The sequence below is a fragment of the Stegostoma tigrinum genome, chromosome 13 (genome assembly GCF_030684315.1).
Source record: "Stegostoma tigrinum isolate sSteTig4 chromosome 13, sSteTig4.hap1, whole genome shotgun sequence".
Taxonomy (NCBI): Eukaryota; Metazoa; Chordata; class Chondrichthyes; order Orectolobiformes; family Stegostomatidae; genus Stegostoma; species Stegostoma tigrinum.
In genome coordinates this window covers 72,704,234-72,716,837 of record NC_081366.1, presented here as the reverse complement: position 1 = coordinate 72,716,837, position 12,604 = coordinate 72,704,234, and the positions used below count along the sequence as shown (strand labels likewise).

General features: G+C 43.5%; 1 protein-coding gene across 5 annotated transcripts in view; it reads left to right on the top strand.

Moving 5' to 3' along the window:
* The window catches only part of LOC125458184 (dihydropyrimidinase-related protein 3-like), a 227,507-nt gene that overhangs the window by 133,948 nt on the left and 80,955 nt on the right, over window positions 1–12,604 (top strand). For all 5 annotated transcript variants that reach the window (XM_059650779.1, XM_048543174.2, XM_048543175.2 and 2 more), the window contains exons 5-7: window positions 6,491–6,552; window positions 8,774–8,854; window positions 9,356–9,424. In XM_059650779.1, the coding sequence (XP_059506762.1) occupies window positions 6,491–6,552; window positions 8,774–8,854; window positions 9,356–9,424 (212 nt within the window). The remainder of the gene's footprint in view (window positions 1–6,490; window positions 6,553–8,773; window positions 8,855–9,355; window positions 9,425–12,604) is intronic.

Below are 12,604 nucleotides of genomic sequence, written 5' to 3'. Positions count from 1 at the left end.
ATCCACCTAATTTACACACCCCTGGACACTATGGACAATTTGTCATGGCCAATCCATAACCTGTAGGAGGAAACCGGAGCACCCGGAGGAAACCCACACCGACACGGGGAGAATGTGTAAACTCCACAACAGACAGTTGCCTGAGGGTCTATTTTAACCTGGGTCTGTGATGCAGCAGCGCTAACCACTAAGTCCCCGTGCCACCCTGTCCTGCTGCCCTGATGCACTTTGCACGGTGCCATCTGCCTGGAGAGCATGCAAATCAACATTTTTCACTGTATCTTCGTACAGGTGACAATCAATCAAAAAATAATTAATCAATAATATTTCCCTGCCCTACCCAATATCTCTGAATCAATCTCCCACTGCCCCTTTATCTATTTTAACTGACTGCACAGTAGTCCTGGTAAGAGATTGCCCTGTGATACAGGTCAGGCTTGCTGAGGCATCTTACGGAGATAGACCTAGTTTGGGCTTTGAACCTCAGACTTTCGGGACAAGCATTGTACTGTGGGCTACACGAGTTAGCCTGTCAACCAGCAGCAAAAGCATCATGAGTTGCTGCCAGTTACTGAAGAGGAGTTTATAACTTAATGGGCCAAAGGGCCTTTTCTGTACAGTAGACCTCAGTATAAGGAGTAGCTGTTTCCAGCGCTAGGGCATTCCGTTTCTGTAGGACACCAGAAGGGAGATGCCAATTAATGAGTGCAGTGAATTGTCCTGATTTGGAATGCTCTGCCTGAAAGGGTTGGATCAGATTTCAGAATTGAATAGAAGAATAATTCTGTCATGCTTGTTGGGCTATTGTGCAGAAAAAGGAGTGGAGGAGGACTAATTTGAGACCACAGTCGTAATAGGCTGAATGTCCTCTTGCTCTATATTTCAACAGTTCTACGTGTGTTGGAGCAGTGGTTTGGTATTGCATAGTGAACCTTTAAAACCTGTACAATGTAACAGCAGATTGAATCAATGTTCTGCTCTTTCTTGCTCACCAAAGGAATCATTGTTTTACAGGTCCCAGAGGGACAAGTTAAAGTGGAGGACTTGGCAGCCTGACAAAGCTGACCTGATGTGTACCCTAGGATATCTTAAAATGGAAAAGTGTCCAAAACACTAATACTGTAGGGAAGGAATTTTAATCTCCAATTACGGGCAGGGTGAATTACAGAAAGTTAGCATGCAGGTACAGCAAGTAAAGGCAAAGAGAAAGTCGGGTTTTATTGCAAGGGGGAAGGGGCTATAAAAATAGTGAAGACTTGCTGCGGTTGTACAGGTTACTTGTAAGTCAGCATCTGGAGTACTGTGTTACTGTTTTGATCTCACTAAAGGAGGTCTATACTTGCATTCGGAATGGCTCAGAGAAGGTTCATGTCACCTTTTCCCTGAAATGAAAATGTTACCTTTTTAAGAAGGAAAAAGAATCGAACCAGTACAGATTACAGAAGGAGGGTTGTCATTGTTGAAATCTATACCATTAGGATGGTGCTTGGCCAGGCCAATGTTGAAGAATGCTTCCCTTCATGCACGGCGACCAAAATACTCTGGAGGTGGGTTGGAGTCGCTATTGTGTGGGGGACATTATGAGCCAGGGGTAGGTGCTGTTCGGATTGTGCTTGGGCACTGGGGAGACGGGGAGTGAGGTGATGAAGTGAGGTGCTTCCTGCACTTCTTTGTAAAGCTAAAGGTCAAAGACACAGGGCATCCCAGCCGCTAGCACGTTTTCCCCACAAAATGGGAAAGAAAAATCAGTAAAAATTGCGGATGATATATTAGGGCAGCATAGTGGCTCAGCAGTTAACACTGCTGCCTATCGCCAGGGATCGATTCCAGCCTCAGGTGACTGTCTGTGCAGAGCTTGCACGTTCTCCCTGTGTCTGCGTGGGTTTGCTCTGATTTCGTCCCACAGTCCGAAGGTGTGCAGATTAGGTGGCTTGGCCAAGGTGAAATGCCTAATGTGTCCAGGGATGTACAAGTTAGGTGGATTAGACATGGGAAATGCAGGGACAGGGTAGGATGAGATGTTGTTCAGAGGGTCTCTTTCACGCTGTAAGGATTCTATGTACTGTTCTAACCCATCTTGTGTACTTCAAGCTGTGCTCCTTAGAGCTTCAGTTTGATCAATAAATTCAATTCTAAGTATAACTGGCCTTTCCCTCTGGGCCTGAAGATAGGCCATTAATATGGGGCAATCCTTCAAATCCTACGATAGTAGGTCACTCTGCTCTCATAGGAGAAATTGGAATTTGGGGCACAATTTAAAAATAAGAAAATGATATTGAAAACTAGTAGTATTTGAAAAGGAGCTTACTGGGCATCCATTTTGAAGTAAGCAGGATGCGTTGGACCGGTGTATATCATTAGTCATACTCAGAGGTTTTTCCTCTGAGAGAGGGGAAATTCTTTTGAACATTGGTTGTCTTTTGCATTTTCTTCCGTGGAAAACAATAAAAAAATGCTGACTCTGTTTAGTGGATCGATTGAAGACTGATTTTAAGTGTTTGATCATCAGAGGTTTCAAAGCCGGGAAGAAGAACAGCGGTTTCTGGAAAGGCTCAGCAGGTCTGGCAGCATCTGTGAAGAAGAGAAAAGATAAGATTTAACGTTTTGGGTCCGTTCTGAGGAAGAGTGACCGGACCCGAAACCGGACTTTTTTCCTTCTTCACAGATGCTGCCAGGCTTGCTGAGCTTTTCCAGCAACTTCTGTTTTTGTTCCTGATTTACAGCGAACACAGTTCTTGGCTTTTGTAGAGGCTTCAAAGTCTTTTGGGAGGGGGAGGGGCGAACAGAAAAGTCAAGTTAAGGCCCCAGTTTATGTTACCCATGATGTTATTGAAAGGTAAACAAGCTTGAGGGCCTGAATGGCTTTTTGCTACCCCGATTTCGGATGATTGTATGGATCTGGGATGTATGTTATGGACTGGACTAGACCAGAACCCTTCAAAATATTTGAAGAAGGCAGCTCAAACCCCAACTACTACTATTTTTGAAAGGTAGGTGTGAAGTGCCGTGTTCCAGATGCAATGCAGCTGGCCAAATGACTCAACATTGAGCAAAGCACAATTTATTTAAATATTGTGGGTAAAATAGAAACAAAAGAGGAATTTAGAATAACAACTATTGGAAAACCCAACCAAATAGGCACAGTAGCTATTACTAATTAACTGTTCCAGTATAGTAGCATCCCATAAACGCACCCCTTGGCAAAAAAGGTAGATTCCAGACACGGTTTCTTACATGCTGTTTTCAAATCAAAGCGAAAAAGATATCGAGATATTTCAGAGAAAGTAGCAGCAAGGAAACATTCACTCTGAGCTTCCAACTCTTGTGAGTCTCTAAACAGCTTCTGATACTACAGTTTAAAAAAAACTAGGAAGCCTGGTCTTTGGGAGCTGGTCATTCCCATTCAAGCTGCTTCCATGGTTCCCACATTTTTCAAAAAAGCTGAAGGTCTCAGGCGTTGTTTACATAAGCCATCTTTAGTAGCCACTTCATCATCTCTGCCTTTACAACTTCTCTTTTTAAAAAAGAAACAGAACCTGGGATGAAATAACCTGTTAAAGTGACAATGTGGCAACATGGGTGAGAGGTGAAAGGGTTAGAAACTCAAATCTTGTCCCAAACCTGCCTTTGCAACATCCGTTATGAGATTTACGGTAGGTAGGACAAAGGCAAAACGCTGTCAATTTAAATCTTTAATGTCTAACTTTCGAGGGGAAGGCCTCTGTTTCTCAAGCCTGAAAAAGCTGGCAGCAGCTAATCCCCAAAAGATGCAATTGGATCCAGGTTCAGCTCCTCGATCCAGCATGAGCAGCCCTTGGATGTCAGGGACCTCCCAGCCCTCAACCCTTCTGCTTTTGTACCACTCGAGGCATGAGTCCTCCTCATTCCTAATCCACATTCCTCTGGCTTTTGGATTTCCCTCCTTTCCAGTTTTACCCCCGTCCCTTTTCAGGTGTTTGAACCCCTCCTTCCTCGCACCCTCCATCCTGTTTCTCACCACTGCATCCATTATCTGGCCTGACAATGCGGCGTGGATATCGACATTGTGCCTTTGTATAGTTACGGCCGTGTTTGTGCCATTTTGATGCCCAGCTGTGAATTGAGAGATAAGCTTCTTGACTGCTAATTCGTTTTGAAGGCTGGTCACAGATGGTAACATTTAAAGCATAATAGGACCACCATGAATTATTCAGTCAGAAGTGATTTCTCAAGTAACGCTGAGCATGTTGTGTGGAAATGGAAATGGGAAATTATTATTTGTTTATGTTCTGGGTTTGAAAGGAAAACATCTAGAGTATTGCTGCACCATGCTTCGTTAAAACAAACCTGAAGTCACTTAACCAATTCTCCTTTAATTTGTTGCAAGAATATTTGATGTGTTTCAAGGCTATTGATACTTAACTTAATTGGTAGCATTTTCAAACATGATTTAGAAGAAGCTTCAAAAAAGTACTGTAAATTACAGTGTATAAGTCAACGTTTGAAGCCTCATCCTCTCTCAAAAAAATGAGTGATAACAAAGTGTGTAGCTGGATGAACACAGCAGGCCGAGCAGCATCTTAGGAGCTCAAAAGCTGACGTTTCAGGCCTAGACCCTTCATCAGAGAGCTGGATGGGGAGAGGGTTCTGAAGTAGAGAGGGAGAGGCGGACCAAAGATAGACAGAGGAGAAGATAGGTGCATAGGAGAGTATGGGTGGGGAGGTAGGGAGGGGAAAGGTCAGTCCGGGGAGGACGGACAGGTCAAGGAGGCGGGATGAGGTTAGTAGGTAGGACATGGAGGCGCGGCTTGAAGTTGGAGGAGGGGATAGGTGAGAGGACGAACAGGTTAGGCAGGCTGGGATCAGCTGGGCTGGTTTTGGGATGCAGTTGGGGGAGGGGAAATTTTGAAGCTGGTGAAATCCACATTGATACCATTGGGCTGTAGGGTTCCCAAGCGGAATATGAGTTGCTGTTCCTGCAACCTACGGGTGGCATCATTATGGCACTGCAGGAGGCTCAGGACGGACATGTCGTCTAAGGAATGGGAGGGGGAGTTGAAATGGTTCGCGACTGGGAGGTGCAGTTGTTTGTTGCGAACCGAGCGGAGGTGTTCTGCAAAGCGGTCCCCAAGCCTCTGCTTGGTTTCCCCAATGTAGAGTCAAAAATGAGTGTTGACTTGTAAGCTAACAGCAGCATTCAAGAAGCACCTGGGCAAATAAATGAATGGGAAGGGAATCGTGGGATATGGATCCTGTAAGTGAAGACAGTTTTAGTATGGAAGAGCAAAATGTGTTGGCCCAGGCCTGGAGGGCCGAAGGGCCTGTTCCTGTGCTGTATGGTTCTTTGTTCTTAGTGTGAATGTGTCCCTCCAACATGATGGTAAAGTCACTATTCTGTGATGTAATTGGCATCTAATGCCACAAATGGGTATGTCTTAAACTCTCTCTCATATATTTGTAGCACAGTGCACATCGCCTAGTGATTTTTTAACCCTGATCTGTCAGATTTCTGCAATTGAAGCATGTATTTGTGTTGTGAAAAATTGAGATTGACTTCAAGTGCCAGTGTTGCTAGTCACGGCTGGAATGTTTGGTACTTTTTTTACGCAACCATGGGACGTGGGTGTTGCTGGCTGGCCAGCACTTATTGCCTCTTACTAGCTGCCTTTCATCTGAGTGCCTTGCCACACCATTTCAGAGGGCATTTGAGAGTGAGCCACATTGCTGTGGGTCAGGAGTCACATATAGGCCAGACCAGGTGAGGGTGGCAGATTTCTTTCCCTGAAAGACATTGGTGAACCAGATGGGTTTTTCCTGACAATTGACAATGATTTCATGATCATCATTAGATTCATAATTCCAGATTATTACTGAATTTTAATTCTATTATCTGCTATGGTAGGATTCAAACCCAGGTCTCCAGAACATTAGTTGAGTTTCTGGATTAATAATCTAGTGATAATAGCACTAGGCAATTGCCTACCCATTGTTTTTGCTTTGGGGGTGACAGGATGTGCAATTATATGAGAATTTATGATGTTTCATGGCCATAAAAGTGGGGATAACTTAATGCTTAGCAAAGCTTACAACCTACAATTTACAGTATTCCTTGATATATTTAAGATTAGTCAGTTGGAGGAAAAGAAAAGTTTAATTAAATTAAACACTTTTTCAGTCACCACGTCAATCCACCACTTGCAAGCAACACAATTGGAAATGACATTTTTTTTCAGTGGAACAATTTTCTGATTGTATTGATATTTAATTGTCATTCCTTTCTACTGTGAAACACATTCATATTGTATTTTTATGAAGAAGGGTCTTGACCTGAAACATCATCCTTCCTGCTTCTCTGATGCTGCTTGGCCTGCTGTGTTCATCCAGCTTCGCACCGTGTTATCTCATATTGTCGTTTAATTTCTAAATGACATTTTCTCCCCTTCACAAATTATGTTATTCTAATTTCCTTTGACCGTATTTGGAAGCTGTATCTGTGTTTTATTACTGACAGGTGTGAACTCCTTCCTTGTCTACATGGCTTACAAAGATTTATATCAGATGTCGAATGCTGAGGTAAAGATTTTTTTCCCAATATGAAACCAGTGCACTCTATATCATGGCTTCAGTTGTAAGTACGTCTGTCTCAATAGCATGCTATCCATATGGTAACTTTTAAGGGTAAGGATTTGGAGTTATCCTGAGGTTCTACACTGCTGTTTACTGCCTGATTGTCCTGAGGGGACACAGCATTAGTTACTCTCTTGAGGGCATGCATCAGAAACACCACTATTCATCTGGCCAGCTTATCTGAACATTTACAAGTACCGAGCGAATTCTGAATTGAGAACTCAAGCTTTTCGTCCTTCCATCCCCTCATAAAATGCTTCAGGGCCTTTGACCGCTAATATGCTGGGCGGTTCAGTGACTCAGTGGTTAGCGCTGTTGCCTCACAGCACCAGGGGGCCCAAGTTCATTTCCAACCTCAGGTGACTGTCTGCATGGGGTCTGCACATTCTCCCCGTGTCTGCACGGGTTTTCTCCGGGTGATCTGGTTTCTGCCTGCAGCCTCAAGATGTGCAGGTGAAGTGAATTGGCCGTGCTCAATTGCTTGCAGTGTCCAGGGATGTGCAGGCTGGGTGGATTAGCCATGGGAAATGTCGGGGTTACAGGAAATCTATTTGGAGACTGAATGTGTACTCAATGGGCTGAATGGCCTGCTTCCACACTGAAGGGATTCAATGATTCTTTTCGATGCGGTGCCAGACCTCATTCCCTTTCATATAATCCCAGGACCTTTGTTTGCACAGACACCCACTCAAAACCCTGGATGAGGAAGGAAATGTGGCCACCTTTAGATTGGACACTGCTCATTATTATATTGGCAAAACACTAACCGTGCACATTTTGGGGTGATATATAATCCTGAGTTCAAAACGGAGAACTTAACAAATTACAGACGAGGAGCGGGCATTTCATTTCTGTCAAATCCAACTTCCTGAAACATTGCTGCGATGCGAACCCAATGTGTGTTGTTTTTCTTTTAATGTGGCAGCGTGTTAGGTTTCTCATCAGACTGGATGAGTTAGGCCAGCCTAGGGTGGTAGCTCTCTGTGGAGACGTACGTAGTCTGTTTCTGACAAGTGTGGGCCTTTCGCTCACGGTACTGTAGGAACCGTGAGCCTGCGTATTTCCGATGCCAGACTTCCCATGTTATCACGGAGAATGGCCAGTAAGTATCAGGAAAATTGGGAGGAAACCCTGACTGAACTGAGCCCGCTTTTCAGAATGCTACATTTTCCAATGAATGAGATTGGCATTGGATGTATTTGACCTTGGTAAGGAGCCATTCCAGACACTCAGTAGTGACCTATTCCCCTTCATTCAGCCATTGTTGGGGTGTTGGTAGCGAGGGGATCAATCTGTGTGTGGGGATGTGGGTGATTGCTGGCTGGGCCAGTATTTATTGCTCATCCTTAATTGACCTCGAAAAGGCGAGCTGCCACCTTTAAACTGCTGTAGTCCCTGCAACATAGGGACACAGACATGTTCTTGTTGAGGAGAGTGTTTCAAGATGCTGACACATAGCAAGAACATAGTTACACACCAGAGTGATGAGTGACTTGGAGATTGAGCATTCTCATTAGTCAATAACTTAATGATTGGGCTAGAGAGGTGAGGTGGTGGGGGGGCGGGGTGGTGAGTTGGTGAAGGCTGAATTGATGGACCATGTTTTGTAGCTAGTTGTGCTCTGTATAGTTAGCTAGATCACCAAGATGCCATTGGGCATTCCCTCCCTTTGCTCTCCACCAGTTGTACCCATGAGAAAGGAGAAGCAGGAAAGATTTAAACTAGAGGGTGGGCATACCACAGAAATGTCAGCTTATACAGGGTGGTCAAAGATTATTTTGATCTGACTGACTAGCCCCAGAGGATAAAAGAATTGTACGAAACACAGAAGATGTTGCCAACTGTGGAGAAATGGTTGACACAAGACCAAAAGAATGACTTTTATCTATATTTAATTAATGCCTTTCTTTCCAGGTCCTGATATCTGTTGTTTGATTTGAGTCACAGGATGGGAAGGAGAGATCTGGGGGTTGTGATACAAGTATGGAGCGAAATCACTGGAGTTTCTCACTTCCTGCCAAACTGTTGTGGGCTGCTCATGTAGTCAGTGATTCTCGATGAGGAAACATGTATCCATCCGCTGGAATGGGGAATGTTGAAATCCATTGCTGAACCTGGCTCAGACCCGTCATTTTGATTTTTGTTTGTTCCCAATCTCTTTTTCCAGCTCTACGACATCTGCAAGTATGTGGGAGACATTGGAGGGATAATACAAGTCCATGCAGAGAATGGAGACATCATTGCCCAGGTCAGTGCAGTGAGACTTTGGGTCGAATCTTTTGGGAAATGCAGCCATTGAACACTTTTGAGGAGTGTTTCTTGGCTGAACATGGCTTTTCTGCCTCTCGCTCAGATGCAAGCCCGGCCTTGGGGAGCACCAGTTAATCTGATACTATGTATTACTGAAAATAAGTGATCAGTTGAGTGCATTTTGCAAAGCTCTCCACCTTTTTTGAGGTTTTCCTCAGTTCTGACTGTATTTGAATAGCATATAACTTAATTGTTGGATTATGGGGTGAGTTGGGGAGGGGGCAAGTTGTTGAAGGTAGACCTTGATATGGACCCTATTCCTCCTCCTTCCCAACCATCCCCCTCCCCCCGCTCCCCCTACCAAAACCCCAACACCAGTTCTTTTCAATTTCTGGATTTGAATTTCTCGTTAGATGCTTCTCATCAGTGAATTTCATTCGGCAGTGTTTACCGTGTCTGCATTTGGCAGATTGAACATGGTTTGGTTCCCTTGTTACAGGAACAGAAACGCTTACTGGAGATGGGGATCAGCGGTCCAGAGGGCCACGTACTCAGTCGGCCAGAGGAGGTAACGAGACAAGAAACTTTAGATTCTTCCTGCGTGATGAATTTTGTCGCTGATGTAACATAGGGAAATGCAGTAACCATATTGTAAACAATACCAGTGTTGCCTAGTGTTGGGGTAAATGATGGTGTTTGGGAGAACAAGGGTACTGGGCAGCTGTATTCAGATTGTACTCTGCAGTTTTCAGTGTCTCTTGTAATGAATCTACAGATGCTTTAAACAGCAATGCACAAAGAAAAACACACAGGGAATCAGATAAAAGTTGAGTTCCCTTTGCTACTTCTGCTTCAGCAGGATTGACTTTTGATCCAGTTTGGGTATTTTACAATCTGTGTTTTTCTCCCTCTGCAAATGCCAATGCCGATTCTGCACAAGTATTTGCCTTCTGAAGTAGGGTCCAGACCCAAAACGTCAGCTTTCCTGCTTCTCTGATGCTGTTTGGCCTACTGTGTTCATCCAGCTCGACACCTTGTTATCTAAGATATTAACCTGCTTTGTTTTCACATTGGCACCTCCTTTTATAGAAAGCCCTAGAGTCCAGACGCAGACCCTTTGGTCCAACCAGCCGATGCTGACCATGCTCCCAAACTAAACTAGTCCCACCTGCCTGCTCCTGGCCCATACCCCTGCAAACCTTTCCTACTTATGAACTTACAACATTTAAAAGACATTTGGGTAACTGTGCCTGCATCCACCATTTTCTCTGGCAGTTCATTCCCCACACGCCAACTACGCTCTCTGTAAAATAAAACAAAAAGTTCCCCTCATGCCATTTTATAATCGTTCTCCTCTCACCTTAAAAATATGGCCCCTAGTTTTGAACTCAGCCTACCCTAGGGAAAAGACCCTCACTATTTGCCTTATCTATGCCCCTCATGATTTTGTAAACCTCTATCAGATCACTTTTCAACCTCCCTGTACTCCAGTGGAAAAAGCCCTCGCCTATCCTTCTGATACAAACCCTCCATTCCCAGCAGTGCCCCGGTAAATCTTTTCTGAACCCTTTCCAGTTCAGTGATATTCCTTTGATAATAAGGAGACCCGAACTGCATGCAGTACTCCAGAAGGAGCCTCACCAGCGTCCTTTACAACCTCAACATGACCTAAGGTTGAACTCTTTAAAGAGGAGTTTCCCAACTACTGACTTTCTGAAGAGCATTGAATGAATTTCCTTTGGGGTTGATTCGTGAAGCCTCAGTGTGATAGCTTCCTACTGAGGGAGCTAAACCATTCTCAAGCCAGTCAGGAGTAACTCCCTAAGAATGACATTCATCACTTAACCCAGTCAGAGCTAAGAAAGACTCAGGATGTTTGGTAACTGTTGGGATTCATGGCTCAACAGCCAAGTCGGTTGCTTGGCAACACTTCCTTGTTGTTTGAATAAAAACAAACCATGTTGACTGATTCAAGATTTAGTTCCTCTCTGCTGGTCAAGGCTGTTGATTGGCTTTATTGTGGTAACACTAGACCTGCAGAATTAAAATACAACTATGGATCACACACACAGTTCTCCTTTGTAATGCTGGTTTGCAACCTTGGAAAACCATGCTATTTTTGGAAAAAGAATATACTTTATTGCATTTAGAATATGATCACCCAAAATCAAGAAAAGTCAACCGTGTGGCTAATGATTGAGAAACCATTTATTTTATAGAAGGTAAATTATTGCAAAGAAATGGGAAATTTAAAAATAACGAAGAGGAATAGAAAACTGAGGGAAGTTAGGAGGAACAATCAAGGTTTGTAATTTTGGCTAGAACTAATTTATTGAACAATAGCTCTTTATTTTAGCTTCACAATGAGCTGGAGTGAAAGGCTGTACGAAAGTCTGCTTGGCTCTGCTCACAGAGGAAGTGTTAATTTGCTAAATGTTACAGAGAACATGCTGATATATGCTTTACCAGCCCTCTAGCACAGTACTGTTTTAGGATTAGGATGGATCCTGTAGGACATCACAGTTAATGGTTACTTTACAATCATTCTCTTTAAACAATATTAATGTACAAAATTACTCCAGTGTGGTGCTGAGGGTGTACTGCATTGTCAGACATGATGTATTTTGGGCAAGTTAGATGAGACCAAAGCCCCCTCTGCCTCTTGAAGTAGAAGTGAAAGATTCTGCACATTTTTACAAAGAACAGCAGTGGAATTATTCCTGGGCAGTATTTGAACCTCAATCAACGTTGCCAAAAATCAGATTGTTTGTTCACCATTACATTGCTGTTTGTGGGAGCTAAGCCTATGTAAATTGGCTTTTGAGTTTCCCATAATGCAGTGGTGACTTCAGTTTGGAAATAAAGTATATTGAGACATCTGAAGGCTGTAAAAATACTATGTAAATATGTGTTTATTTTTCAAATGATCCTTCGATGTGTCGACTTCATTACACTTGGCAGTTTTTCTTTTAAAAACCTGTTGGAATCAACCAAGATTGCTGGAAAAGCTCAGCAGGTCTGGGAGCATCTGTGCAGAGAAAGCAGAGTAATCTTCTGAAGTCACTTCTCCCAAAACATTAACTCAGATTCTCTCCATTGAGAGAAAGCATTTTTCCAGCAATTTCGGCTTTTGTCTCTGGTGCCCAGCATCCACAATTTTTTGGGGATTTAAATCTAGTTTGTGCTGAAGTAGCTGGTTCCATTCGGAGTTGTACTGGCTATTCCACAAGAGAAAGAACAAAAAATCTTCTGGAGGGACTTTTTCACTGGAGTGTAAGAGTTTGAGGGGCCTTGGAGTTTTATGAAGTCATGAGTGGTATAGATAGGGTTAATGGTGGGTGTCTTCACCCGAGGGTAGTGTTTTCAAGGCTGGAGGCATATTTTGAAGGTGAGAGGTGAGATTTAAACAAAGACGTGAGGGACGTTTTTTAACACAGAGGGTGATTATGTGCTGAATGAACTTCCTGAGGAAGTAGTGAATGTGGGTACAATTACAACATATAAAAGACATTTGGATAAGTGCATGAATAGGAAAGGTTTGGAGAGATATGGGCTAAGAGCAAGCAAGTGAGACTAGTTTAGTTTGAGATTATGTTCAGCATGAACTGGTTGGACTGAAGGGTAAGTTTCTGTGCTGGATGACTGTTTGACTCTAAATTTGGTCTGGATATTGAGTAATATTGGGATGAGGCTGGATGAGGCTGTATTGCTCTATCATTGAACAGCCTGTGGACACGAAGACACGTTT